At 41.6% G+C, this 12,545-nt stretch overlaps 1 protein-coding gene across 4 annotated transcripts in view; it reads right to left on the bottom strand.

Annotated features, from left to right (window-relative positions):
• Positions 1–12,545, bottom strand: part of LOC117830946 (electrogenic sodium bicarbonate cotransporter 1-like) — a 45,093-nt gene that overhangs the window by 25,411 nt on the left and 7,137 nt on the right. For all 4 annotated transcript variants that reach the window (XM_034709316.1, XM_034709317.1, XM_034709315.1 and 1 more), the window contains exons 2-4: positions 12,036–12,109; positions 11,062–11,229; positions 1,594–1,726 (exon numbers count right to left, since the gene is read on the bottom strand). In XM_034709316.1, the coding sequence (XP_034565207.1) occupies positions 1,594–1,726; positions 11,062–11,229; positions 12,036–12,109 (375 nt within the window). The remainder of the gene's footprint in view (positions 1–1,593; positions 1,727–11,061; positions 11,230–12,035; positions 12,110–12,545) is intronic.

Raw genomic sequence — 12,545 nt, forward strand, 5'->3', positions numbered from 1 at the left:
CGTGGTCTCAATAGCCCTGCAGTAAGCAGTGTGCTATGTGCATGTGATTGAGGAATAGCATAGATAATCAACTGTACTTGCATGAAATCTGGTTGTTTTAGTCAGGATTACGCTAAAATATATTTTCCCCAACTATATTTAAGTTCCCTATTAAGAGCCAACCTTCAATTTAGTCAATTCCTGGCTTATTCCCATAAATTCCCATTTATTCCCATGGAAAGTTTCCAACTTTGAAAATTGCCTGAATTTTGAAACCCTACTAAATACCACCCATCTGTGCAGGAAAGACATAAACAGAGCTCGAACCTCTACCTTAAAGTACACATCAGAATATTCATGAATAGACAAAACATTGGCTTAGCATCCTAAAAAATAAGGGCTGCCAACAAAAGGCGACAAGATGGGTCCTTTTTTCTTTACAAAACAACTCCTCTGTGTTTTGAATCGGTCACAGTCTACAAATCGAGAATAGGGGACGCAGGACGGCATGGAAATAAAATAATAAATCCTTAGACGTGAGAAAACACACGGCGAGGCGACAAGCTCTCTGTACCTTTCAGAGCACGCATGGCCGAACACGAGAAACCAGACTTTGTTGCTATCAGAGACAAGCTTCGCCCTGAAGGTAAGACCCAGGACAAGGACTCTTTTTAACAATAATGCCTCACATGTCAGCGCCACAAAAGAGCCATTCTCCTGAGGACTGAGGATGGGGTTTCCTCAGGGGGATAGAGTATCCCTCTGGCTCCTGGCCACACGTCTGAGACCTGCTGTCTTTACTTTAGGGGAGCCTGGGTATGAAGACACTGTGGACCTCAAACAGTACAAGCCCTCTGTCCCTTTCTTAAAAACTTCAAAGAATCAGTGATGGCAAAAGAAAGGCTTGTCATGAGATGGTAAATGTCCTATGACTGAGGACAAAACTTACGTCTGTGTGACCAAATAACAAGAACAGAAACTGTTCAAATGGAAGCAAGCTTAAGTGAGAGCAACACTTTTGTAGTTCTCACGATTTCTGTGAATTAGCACCACTTTAAGAGCATCCTGTGCTGATTCAACACCGCACCCATGCAAAATTGTTGGACTCCTGATCCACAAACAATGCGTGTATTTTTGTCACTTCTACTTACTGGTGTCAAAAGTTTAACTGTGGACTAAAACGAGCGCCCAATGACGTAAACATTTGACTTTTTCATCTGCAACACTAAAACTTCTTGAATTTAATAACATCTGCTTCTGTCAGACCTCACAAAGAGATAAAAACACACAGAGATTGAATGTGCTCAGAGCTAAGTGTATCTTTAAGCCTTGCTCTGACCATGTGGGAGTTTCTGTCTTTTCCTGGTCCCACAGAGCAGGTACTCCAGATCCCAATCAGATAACAGCAGACTGGGAGTTCACTGAAGTACGGCCTATTTCCCTACACAACCAAAACACTATTATTCATAAAGGGATTGTGTTCTGCTGACTGCACCAGGATTGTTAGGCAGGAAATTTACGACCGCCCTGCTAATATATAAAAGAAGGGTGGGGGGTGTTTGACAGATCGCGTGCCTGACTTTCTAAAATAAAAAGTTCAGCAGCGGTGCTCACCTGGCTGTCTCTTTCCACTCCATCTCCTGCCCGTCCACAGCCAGGAGCTCGTCCAGTTCGGTGAAGAGCTGAGGAGGAGGGGGGCCATCGTCTTCCTCACCGAGGATAAACCGGATCCTCTCGGCTGGAGAAACTGCAGAGAAGGAGAAAGACGAGTCAGGGACCTTTGAGTCATCCCAATCCCAAACTATAGGTTCAATTCATACAAGAAATGCAGCTCATAAAAAACACAATAAACTTCAGAACAATGCATAAAGTGTCCTCATAAAAGTTGTGAAGTAAAACCTGACTGATAAAAGTAGAAGACGTAAAGAAATACAAGGTACCTGTGCTCTTAAGAAAAGCGCTCAGTGAAGAAACTACCCCACTGCACCCTCATACCAATATGCTTTACTGAGCTACATAGACCACAACATGGCCCCTAAAGTCCCCCACCACTCAGAGGGAGCCAGCACCTCCTTGTACTGGTGTTAAGTCAAGTTAGGCCATGACACCTCAGGGAGGCTCAACAGCTCTAATGCCCCTCATGCCCACACTTGAAAAGGGAAATGGTAAAAGAAAAACAGAGAGGGGAGTATCAGAGATGTGTTGGAACGAAAACTGGGAAGGCAAAGCGAGGGTAAGAAGGTTGGGCTGTACGCTCTACCTCCCCCTACTCTGCCATTTTCATGAGGGAAGAGAGAAAAGGACAGGGAAGGTAGAGCATGAGTGAGAAGCTTGTTTGGGCCAGAGTATACCCTGTCAGGTTGAGTTGCACACTCTATATCCCCTTATTCCCCAATTTGTATGAGGGAGAAGAGCGAAGGAAAAGAGGAAGAGGACAAAGAAAGAATGTTTATGTGGATAAATTGAGACAGTAAATCTAACCGTTTAAGAGACAAACCAAAAAATAAGATGAATAAAAAAATGACCTTATGTTAAGCTCAAGCTAAAAGAGGATTTAACAAATATTAGGTAAACTATAATTTCAAAACAGCTGCAAGCCAAACATCTGAGTCTTCTTTTGTACTGAAGTTGATTAAGCATGTTTAAATAATGTGCACGGACTAACCAGTGAGACAAAGGCCATGCAGGTGCAGATCTAATCCACAAAACAAAGCTCTAATACCTGTCCATGATGTCACATCAGCATGCAAGCACTCCTTGTTTCCATGATTGCTGTGACACACACATGTCTGTCAGAATAAATGATGTGCTCCACAGAAAAGTAATTTCCCTGTAAGTTCATTTTGGACGTAGAAGTATGAAGGACATGCAGGTATCTTAACATGCAGATTAAAGCGGCTCATCTAAACTAGAGTGGTATGATGGTATTCAGTCCAGGAGGAAAGACTGTCCAACACACCCTCATGAGGAAGAACTTTCCCTTAGCTTATATCACATCTACTTCCTTCTAAGAAAAGGTGTGACCAGATGTACATCCCCAAACTGAGCTGTGAATATTGTACAATAAGAGTAAATGTTCCTCCTCTCCTTCAACGTCACAGCAATACAAGAAAAGTCTTAACACTGATGTTGTATTCAGATACCTAGGAGGAACTGAAACCCTTGTTTTGTTCGCCCCTTCTGAGAAAACCGTGCAGCTAATATAGTGCGACACAGTGGACATTTGGTGGCAAGTCATAAGAGGCTATTTACGCACCTTTCTGCTGAAATGCTGTGCCAGTCAGGATTGCTCAGGTTGATACCTCAACAACGTAACAGTGCCTGTAACCTTTTAATCCTGACACAGCACACCAAGGCTTAATTTAGGACGCTTGATTTTAAAATAGCACAGATGGACCTGTTCTACTGTAGAGAGAAACTCTAATGCTAAGCTACATGAAGGTCAAGATCAAAGTCTTAAGACAGCATTTGCTTTGAATACACAACATTTGCTGCAAACCCCACCTTGTACGTCACACACAAACGTCCCCCACCAACGGTTAAAAACAAGAAGATCTGTCAGTTTTGGTCACAGCCTCAGGGGCCTGTCTGCTGTCAGGAAACCTGACTTTTAAAGCACATGGTGTACACAAACAAGGCTCACCTCTCAAGTCTACAACTTGTGTTATCAATGGAAACCCGCCGTGTGTTGTGGTTACACACAACTTTTAAGTGGACGGCTCTGCAGGGTTTGCCAGAATCAACAAGATTACAGGGATTTAGATTGAGGGCAAAACAGCGGAAAATCCAACAAGTGGAGGCTTCTGTATGTACTGTCTAGCAGTGTGTGAGTGTGTGTGGCTTTTGTTGCTTGGCACATGTCAGTCTGTAAACAGCCCGCATTATCAAACTATGATAGTTAGCTAATGTAAGTGTTTATGGGTTGCTGTTTCACTCTGACTGCCAAATACTTCTTAATGTCTTTTACTCTAAGGGAACTTCAGAGCCGTTTGAAACTAGAACTTTTGAGGCAGATAAAGACTGATTTAGGAGGAAAAAATATCACCAGTTACCAATTTGGTGATTGGCATTAAGCTTGAATGAACACAAAAATGAATGTAACTATCCTTCATGGTGTTTACGGTTTCAGAATGCTGATGGAAACCAACATTTTTGCCACAGTGTCAACAGGCAGAGGTCAAATGCACCAGACTCTTGTCCACAGATTGATTTACCACTATGTGTGTGAACAGGTTGTCTGTAATGTGGCTTGAGCTATTCAGAATGAATCACTTATGTTATGGTGTTCCGGCCAATCAGAATCAAGTATTTATCACAGCTGGGTAATAAGCCCTGTGATGGACTACCAACCTGTCCTTTGGGGGAACCCTGCCTCTCACCCAATTGTAGCTGGGACTCACTCCAGCCCTGCTGTACCCTCAAACAGGATCATGGGTATTAAGAATGGATGGATAGATATTTAATATTATGAAACAATATTGAACAGCTCTAGTGGGACTTAGATAAAAACTTAAAAGCCACTGGCTGTCTTCAAGAACCATGCAGCCTCTTGGAGTGGTGACCGATGTTTTGTGCCCTCAGCAATTGTTTGTATAATCTATAAAGGATATCTGAGCCAATACTTAATTTTTTATAGTCTCTTCATTGCTTACAGTCTAACAAGCAACTTGAGATGCAAGAACGGAGTCAGAGATGAGACGATATGTACGACTGGGTGGTTATCTGGAGGCGTTCGCAGATGTCTGTTTAATAGATTGAACAAAAACCCTGTCCTCATTGATGCCACTATCTAATGTTTGGCCTCTTTTGGTGTCACGATGTGCCATTTGATTAAATGCTATTATTGAATACTACAAATCCTCAAACAGTCGTTGATTGTGGTTAGCTTAGCTGTGATGCTCTGCAGGAAATGAAGCAGACAGTGCAGAGAGGACTGGAGTCTAAGCTCACATCGTGAGACAAAATATATGTCATGACCGCAGTTCTCTTTTTGTGCATTATACTTTCTATTTAAAAAAAAAAAAAACATACACTGGGCTGCTGGTTAAAAAGCACCCCATGTACAGAGAGCATAGACCTTGAATTCCAAAAAGCAGGCAGCCAGGGTTGGATTAATTCCCTGCGCTCTCAGTTTCCTACTCAATCCATCCCCTACTTACATCAAGGGATGCAAAGCCAATAAATAAACTTAAATAAAAAACCTATACCGATATCTGTGATATTGGCCCAATAATATCGGCAGGCCAATATATCAGTCAAGCTCTATTTTGAACCATGAGATACATGACAGTCCAGGTCTCATAATGCACTTCAATTGTTCACAGTGAGCTAATAAGTGGAGGTAGGGTGGCTAACAGGGACAGCAGAGAGGTAAAGCAAATCAGCAAGCTCCAACAGGCCTCTTTACTGAATAAAAGGACAAAGATCAAATAAAAATCATTGCAGTCTCACTGAAGTACTTTACTGCTCCTCAAGAGAGAAGTGTTGATCCCAACAGCAGCTGTAGGCTCATCATACAGTCGGCTCTGCCCTCTCATTCAACCATACCAGACTGTTTACAGTTCAGATCCTCTGCACAGATACAGTAGCATGAGAAAGAAGTACGAGTCTGTTTGTGTGTGTTTGTGTGAGTTTGTGTGAAGGATGGAGCATTTGAAGTGAATTCCAGTCCAGTTTAAAACCCTGCCTCTGTGTTTAGTTCGGTTCCACGTCCCGGCCCCTCGTGCTGATGCAAAGTCTGATTCTATGGATGAACAAGCAGCGACAGTGTTTGCATTTACACAAACGTTGCCATGTTTAAACCGTACACAGATCAGAATCCTGCAGGGCACATTGAGGGCGTCAGGGGATCTGTGATGAACAGGCTGCGTCTAGCATTTAGACTTCTGCTGACATTTATGAGGAAACGCAGCACTTTTAAATCCGCTGCTGGGTGTTTCATAACACTGCATGGTTAGCTGAGCACTAAATTGTTGTCAAGCTGCTATCAGATCGACGAACACCTAATCTTATTTCCTATTACATGTGTTGACCTTTCTGTTCCTCTTCAACCTTAAAAAGATTTAACTTTAGAAAAACTCTTAAAAAGTTGTGCTACAATGCCTCTTCCTTTTCCCACAACAACATTTCACATGACTCATGGAGCAACCAGACAGCTGGCCAGACCTATGTGATCGAAACTCCTACCATAACAATGAGCCTGTAGGTGACTAAGTGCACATGCTGGCATGAGGCCTAATAAAAGGAGGATTACAGAATTAGCAGAGCTAGAAGTGTGAAGGCGGGAGGGGAGGGGGTTACACAAAAGTGCTCATCTGTGGACCGACAGCCTGATGTGATGCCAGCATGATGAAGAAAGGTGTGATCGTAGGTGTGTAAACAAAAGCAGGTGAGGATGGAAGAGGTCAAAATGATGTCCTTTTGAACCAGACCCAGCCTTTTTTCCTGCATAATTACTGGAGCTACCTTTACATTGAGCCTCACCATAGGCCTGCATTATTAACTGCAGTTCCATTGTTTCTGCAAGGCAAGCATTCACTATAAACAAGTTGCATAACAATGAATGTATTGCAATAAAAAAAAGACTAATTTTATGCCTTCTCACTCAGCGTGTGCACATTCTACTCACACCACTTTGATGCAGTGAGTTGCAGCCCACGCCAACTATCAACTGCCCTTGAAATACTTCATGTCAATTAGATGGTAAAAAAAACAAAAAGGCTCTTTGGACTTGTTTTGGATTCAGGAGGAACATGTTGCAACCTCAGTAAAGGTAAACATGAAGAACAGCAGATAGACAGAAACTGTAAGCTACGGCTAATAATATGCACTTCATATAATCATTGCAATACTATTATTTCCCATGTTGTGCAGGCTTTAAAGTCAGATTTGTATTGATATATATAAAAAAAAAAGAGAAATGCTCCATAGAAGAAGCCTTAGTTACAGCAGGGGGAAGTTTAAACCTCTCATTAAGCAGTCAAAAAATGTCACACCGACAACTTCCTGACTGTACTCTGTCTGTGCATGCCTTTCTCATACATTCCTCCCTTTTTTGCATGTTGAGCGCATAGATAGACTATTACATCACATGCTATGTAAAAAAAGTTGTGCAGAAATGTGCACAAGGTGTCTCTTGCTCGCTTGTTTTAGTTCAGTTCTTTGTTTTCATTTTGCATGCTAGACCTTACAGAACTGATTATTCTGCACAGACGTTTTCATCCTCCGATTTAAAGCTCCTGTGAGGAGTTTTTAGCTGGTAATGAAATAGATTTAAATGACCAGTGAGCTGCAAAAGGAAACAGACCCTCAGCAAAAAGACTGATGATTTCTATATTGTGATATTTAATGCCTGTAACTGAGGTGACAGGGTAGGTGTTACAGCCAAATTCCACCAGGTCTGTGACCGGTCCATCTCCGATCCGTCACAGCACCAGATCTGATAGGTTTCTATTCTAGTCAATGTGTTAACATCCACTGGATCCGCTCCGTTGCGTTGCGTTCTGGCTGCGTCTTTGAAGGCAGGTCGAAATGCAACGGATCAGATACGCAGCACTTCTATTTCTGCCGGATGCCATAGCATGACGCATCAATCTCAACAGTGCAGATGGAGCGGGACAGGAAGTCAGGCACCAAGACAAAATGAAAACATCCGGTTGGAGCGCTGTTGGCCTAGTGGTCTAAGTGTGCCCCATACACAGAGGCCATAACCCTCATTGCAGAGGTTGCAGGTTCGATTCCAGCCTCGACCATTTACTGCATGTCCTCCCCCACTCTCTACTCCCCACATTTCCTGTCTCTCTTCAGCTGTCCTGTACATTAAAAAGGTGAAAATGCTCAAAAATATAACTTACAAAAAAAAACAACATCCGATTAATTTTCAGAATAAAACACTCTTTGTTAGCGTTAGATCGTTTTTAACTTAACTATGACAAAAAAGGTCATTTTGAGTGGAGCCAGGCCTGGAGTCAACAGGTCAGAGGTTCTCAGAGGACCATAAAGACAACTTGGATGAGGAGAGGAGGAGGATAATCCTTGATTCAGTGATTGCCCAAGGAAAACCTTGGTCACATGACTCCAGCTGTCCCGCAGTCCTGCTCTGTGCTGCAGTCTGAAAACGCAACCGGTGGGTGTTGACGGACAAGACAGCAGGACCGGACACGGATCTGGTGGAAGTCCCGTGTTAGACGAGACGATTAACTGTACAGTCAAGAAAAGCCCCTTTTCACTTGTTCCATGATAAATATTCAAGGTGAGTTAACTCTGAAAAGATAGTAAGGTGTTCACATGTTCAGGAAAAGATCAGCAAAGAGATATCACTTTGTCTGCAGGGGGCGCTTAAATCGACACATAGAAAGGTCCTCACAGGAGCTTTAATTAATTTATACCCCATCATTAGAGCTGCAGATAAAAAAAGAAAGTTATATAACGCAAGAGCTGATACCACAGTCCTACCTTGATTATTACCACACTCAATCATGGCACCGAAAACCACAAAGTTCCTCCTGAGCCAAGTTAAACATTTAGAAATGCAGCAAAGCAAAGCGTACCAACCGTTCTGCTAGTTCAGTTTCTGAGCAGAGGAGAGAGTTTCCTTCTAGACATTGATTATTGTCATACAGTAGTCATGTGATGAATCATTTCTTCCTTATCCCCGTGTAGTATGTGCCTTCCTTCCTTTCTACCGGTTAACCTTATCTGAGGGTGGTGCTTCTTCCCCTGCAATCATTTGAACATTTTATGACTGTATTTCCACTGAAATTGCTTCATGCAAACTCTAAACTCCCTACGAACTCTCATTGAGGAATCCATAACTGCTCTGCTGCAATTTAACCCTTTTTTATTATCATATATCACTACAGGCTTAACTTGAAGTCGGTTTTAAGCTTCAGCTGAACTTTATTGTCTGTTTCAAAACAAACTATAATCAGCAGCAGAGGAATGCCTCATAAAAGCTTGATTAGCATTACTTTATGTTGATGCTGGAAAGGAAATTCCTTCCTTTTCCCACCATCCTGAGACCTTAATGGTACCTTCCACCTACATAAAGCACAGAGTTAACACTCCTCCATTATACCAGTTTGCAGGATGTGCAATTTAAAGGTTAATTCCAGCACTGTGATAATTGTATGTCTTGCAGAAAGCATCTCACTTGATTGTGTGTGTTTGGTGCTTTGAAAAAAAATTGCCGTTCTGCAAAGCTTAGGAACACAACAGAGATTTCCGCTTATCGAAATGCTGCATTTACTTTCCACTGATACTAAATCATTATAGTTGCCTCCTTCATTAACAAAAAGCCTCTTCTTGTAGCTCCAGCTGACGTTTTTGGCGGAAGCTGACTGATATCTGAAGATAATGGTTATTCCTCCTGCTCTAGAAAATGATCTGGGGGATTAATGATTCCACCATGCGGCATTCCTAATCTCCCAGAGAAGGAAAGACATCTGGTGAAGTTTCCTGAAGAAGACTCAGGAGACAGACGACGATCTTAATGTGCACGTTGCTTCTTCATGCACTGACGCTGCATTCATGGGGTGTTCAAATAATCTAAACTAGGAAAAAAACTCCCTGCTGAGCCTCCCTGAGGTGTCATGGGCCTAACTTAACTTAACACCATTGGAAACTTAGTGCCCACTTGATAACCACAGTGATGTACTGGCTCTCTCTGCCCATCTATTCCTATCTATCTTGGATTGTGGGGGACATTTAGAGCCAGTGGGAGGCTGCGTAACTTTAGCATGATGGCATGATGGGATGGGCTTTTTCACTGAGCACTTATCCTTAATATTCTCAAACAATGTTTCTGCATGTTATGTGTCATAGAGGATACATTTGTGGCCATTAGCTGCCCTTCTTGCATGGAAAACTTTTGACATTACTGTGAGACGAATCAAAAAATGAAGAGAAATAATGCTCTGCAGCATATCTTCTTCATGACGTCCAGGTTGTTTCCACACTACGACTTAAAGCTCCTCAAAACACCAATTAACAACTTCTACACTCTGGAACGGGACCACCGAGGCTCATGTGAAAATGGATAACATTCATTCTGGCTTTTAATTTGGAGTCATTTATTTTTAGCCCTGGAGTGCATTATTTTTAAATCATTGCTTTAACATTTATTTATCTTATGTATTTATTCATCCATGTATGTATTTATGTATTTATTTATTTATTTATTTATCCATTTATTTCTTGTGTTCGTCTGATCTTGTTAAATCTACCTTATTTCTAACTTTTCTTTCCACTCTTATTTATTTTATTGTATTGATTCTATTTAATTTCTAAGTATTTTATTTATAATCATGCCTTTTATAATTTAACATTGCTGTTGTTTCTGTCTCTGTTATTTTTTGAAGCACTTTGGGCTGCATGTTTATGTATGTATGAAAGGTGCTATATCAAGAAAGTTGAGTTTTGCTAGACCCTGCTTGAACTTATTGCCACTTGTCCTATTTTTCAAATTTCTTAGTGCTGAATAAGTTGTTTAAGGTCCACTTTTTGTAGCAATATATGTCTGGAGCTTGTGAAACTTCTTCATATTTTAAATTCATGCTATGTAGGTTGATTGCAAGGTTAAAAATTGCAACTTTTAACTGCAACTGTCCTTTAAAAAGCACTCCAAGGCACACTGTTCACTTTAAACCCATGCAACCACTCCCCCACAAGATGAATTTGGCACAGCAAGCATGAAGTATCCAAAAAGCACCTGCATGTGATCAATAAAAAGACCCAGCAGCGCTTCGTAATATTCTACCTTCTGCTTTGTCACTTCCCATCTATGTGTATTTTACAGTCTGAGAATCCTCTCTCACAAATCCTACAACACAGCTCTGATTTAATCTTCCAGGTGTGAGATAATACCCATATTGTGTTCACTTCACTCACTTCCAGCCAATCCAGTGTCATTTTCAGATTAGCCTGTTCCCATGCCTACTCCTCTTTGCACTAACTCTCTTTTTTTTTATATCTGTTGTGCTGCCAACACCATCCTCAGAGTGCTCTAACCATGAGTAATGTGACTCTGGTGACTTGTATTCTGCACACTGGATGCTTTGAAGATTTATTTTCATCAGGACTCACTGAGCGGTTTGAGGATGTTGGTGTTGGACTCTTCCCCGTCTGACTTGTATCCCTCCGTGCTGTGGTCTGGCCGTTCCCTCTTCTCCTTGTGGCTGGACTTGCGTCTGTGGCGTCTCCTCCGGTGGTAGCTCTTGGGGACGTGCACGCCGATGTACACAGTGTGGTGACCTGCCGTGACACAATGCAGCAGAGGTGGAGGAGGAGGAGGAAGAAGGAGGATCAGATTACACTCACACAAAAGGAAATCCCATTAATCCTGAATGCTGCTAATCCATATCATCACTGGAAGATAAAAAAAACTGAACAAAACAATGGGGACTGGTTTGACTTGTGTGATGAAATGCTGCTTTGACGTATCATTTTTTTATGGCTTGTAACGCCTCAGTGACATTTCCCAATCAGGAAGAGTTTGACAGTGAAAAGCAAAATAAATCAAAGCCAATTACTGCCTGCATGAAGCTCATTCAGGAAATGATGACTTATTGTCTCCAGGAAGTAATTACAGACACACGCAGAGAGAAAACTCTAACAAAAACATAGCTTAAAACAGTTTGCATTGTGTTTTTAAAGCTATGTGTGCATCAAAAATATCTTGTGGACTTCACAGTGGTCAGTATTTCTTCCTTGTAGGAGCCAACCAAACATCACATGATGCACTTCCTCCACAGTCCAATGCAGGGCCTTACAAAGGACTTGAAACCACGACTAAATACAGAAAAACATCTCTACAGGATGCCAAAATATGTGCACCCTAAAATGCTGGTTGCAAAAGCATGCAGCGTTCATGTGGGTGTCTTCTGTGGTTTAGCTTGACAGCCAGCACTGGATAGGCGTAAGACTGTACTGTAGAATCATCTTCCTGTGTTTATCTTATATAATATGTTCACTTTTCCACTGATACTGCGGGGGGAAACTCTCGGGTTCACCGCACGAGATAAAGGGATAAGTGTGTAGGATTTCATCACTCATCTTACCTTCCACTTCCTCCTCATCGCAGACATGTTTGACAAAGGATGCTCCTCTGTCCAAGACTGCTTCATCCTCCACTCTACAATGAAAAAAGATAGAATATGTCAACGTGCTTATTCACACACAGCTGCAATGCACAGAAGAAAATGCAGTCAGTTCAGCTTGTATGAAGTGTTGCTTCACATTCACTCCCAGCGGCATCATGCACAGATTGTAAAAATCAAACTATGGAAGCCTGAAGGAGACTTCATTGAAATGATAGTTTAGACTTCAACAAAAAGAGCATGATGACAAGACACTTCAGGATTTGGTCGACTTATTTCAACTTAACAGCAGGTCAAATCAAAGAAAATTAAATGTACACATTTCCAATTTCAAGGTTTAAGAAAATGGTGCTCTGAATTTGAGTTTGCATGTTTGGAAATTTGTATTTAATGTTTTTTTTAATGCATTTCAATATTCAAATATGCATTCAAGTTTGGAAATGGAGTAAAATTCCTATAAATCTTTTTAAT

Source organism: Notolabrus celidotus, chromosome 19 (assembly GCF_009762535.1).
Source record: "Notolabrus celidotus isolate fNotCel1 chromosome 19, fNotCel1.pri, whole genome shotgun sequence".
Lineage (NCBI taxonomy): Eukaryota > Metazoa > Chordata > Actinopteri > Labriformes > Labridae > Notolabrus > Notolabrus celidotus.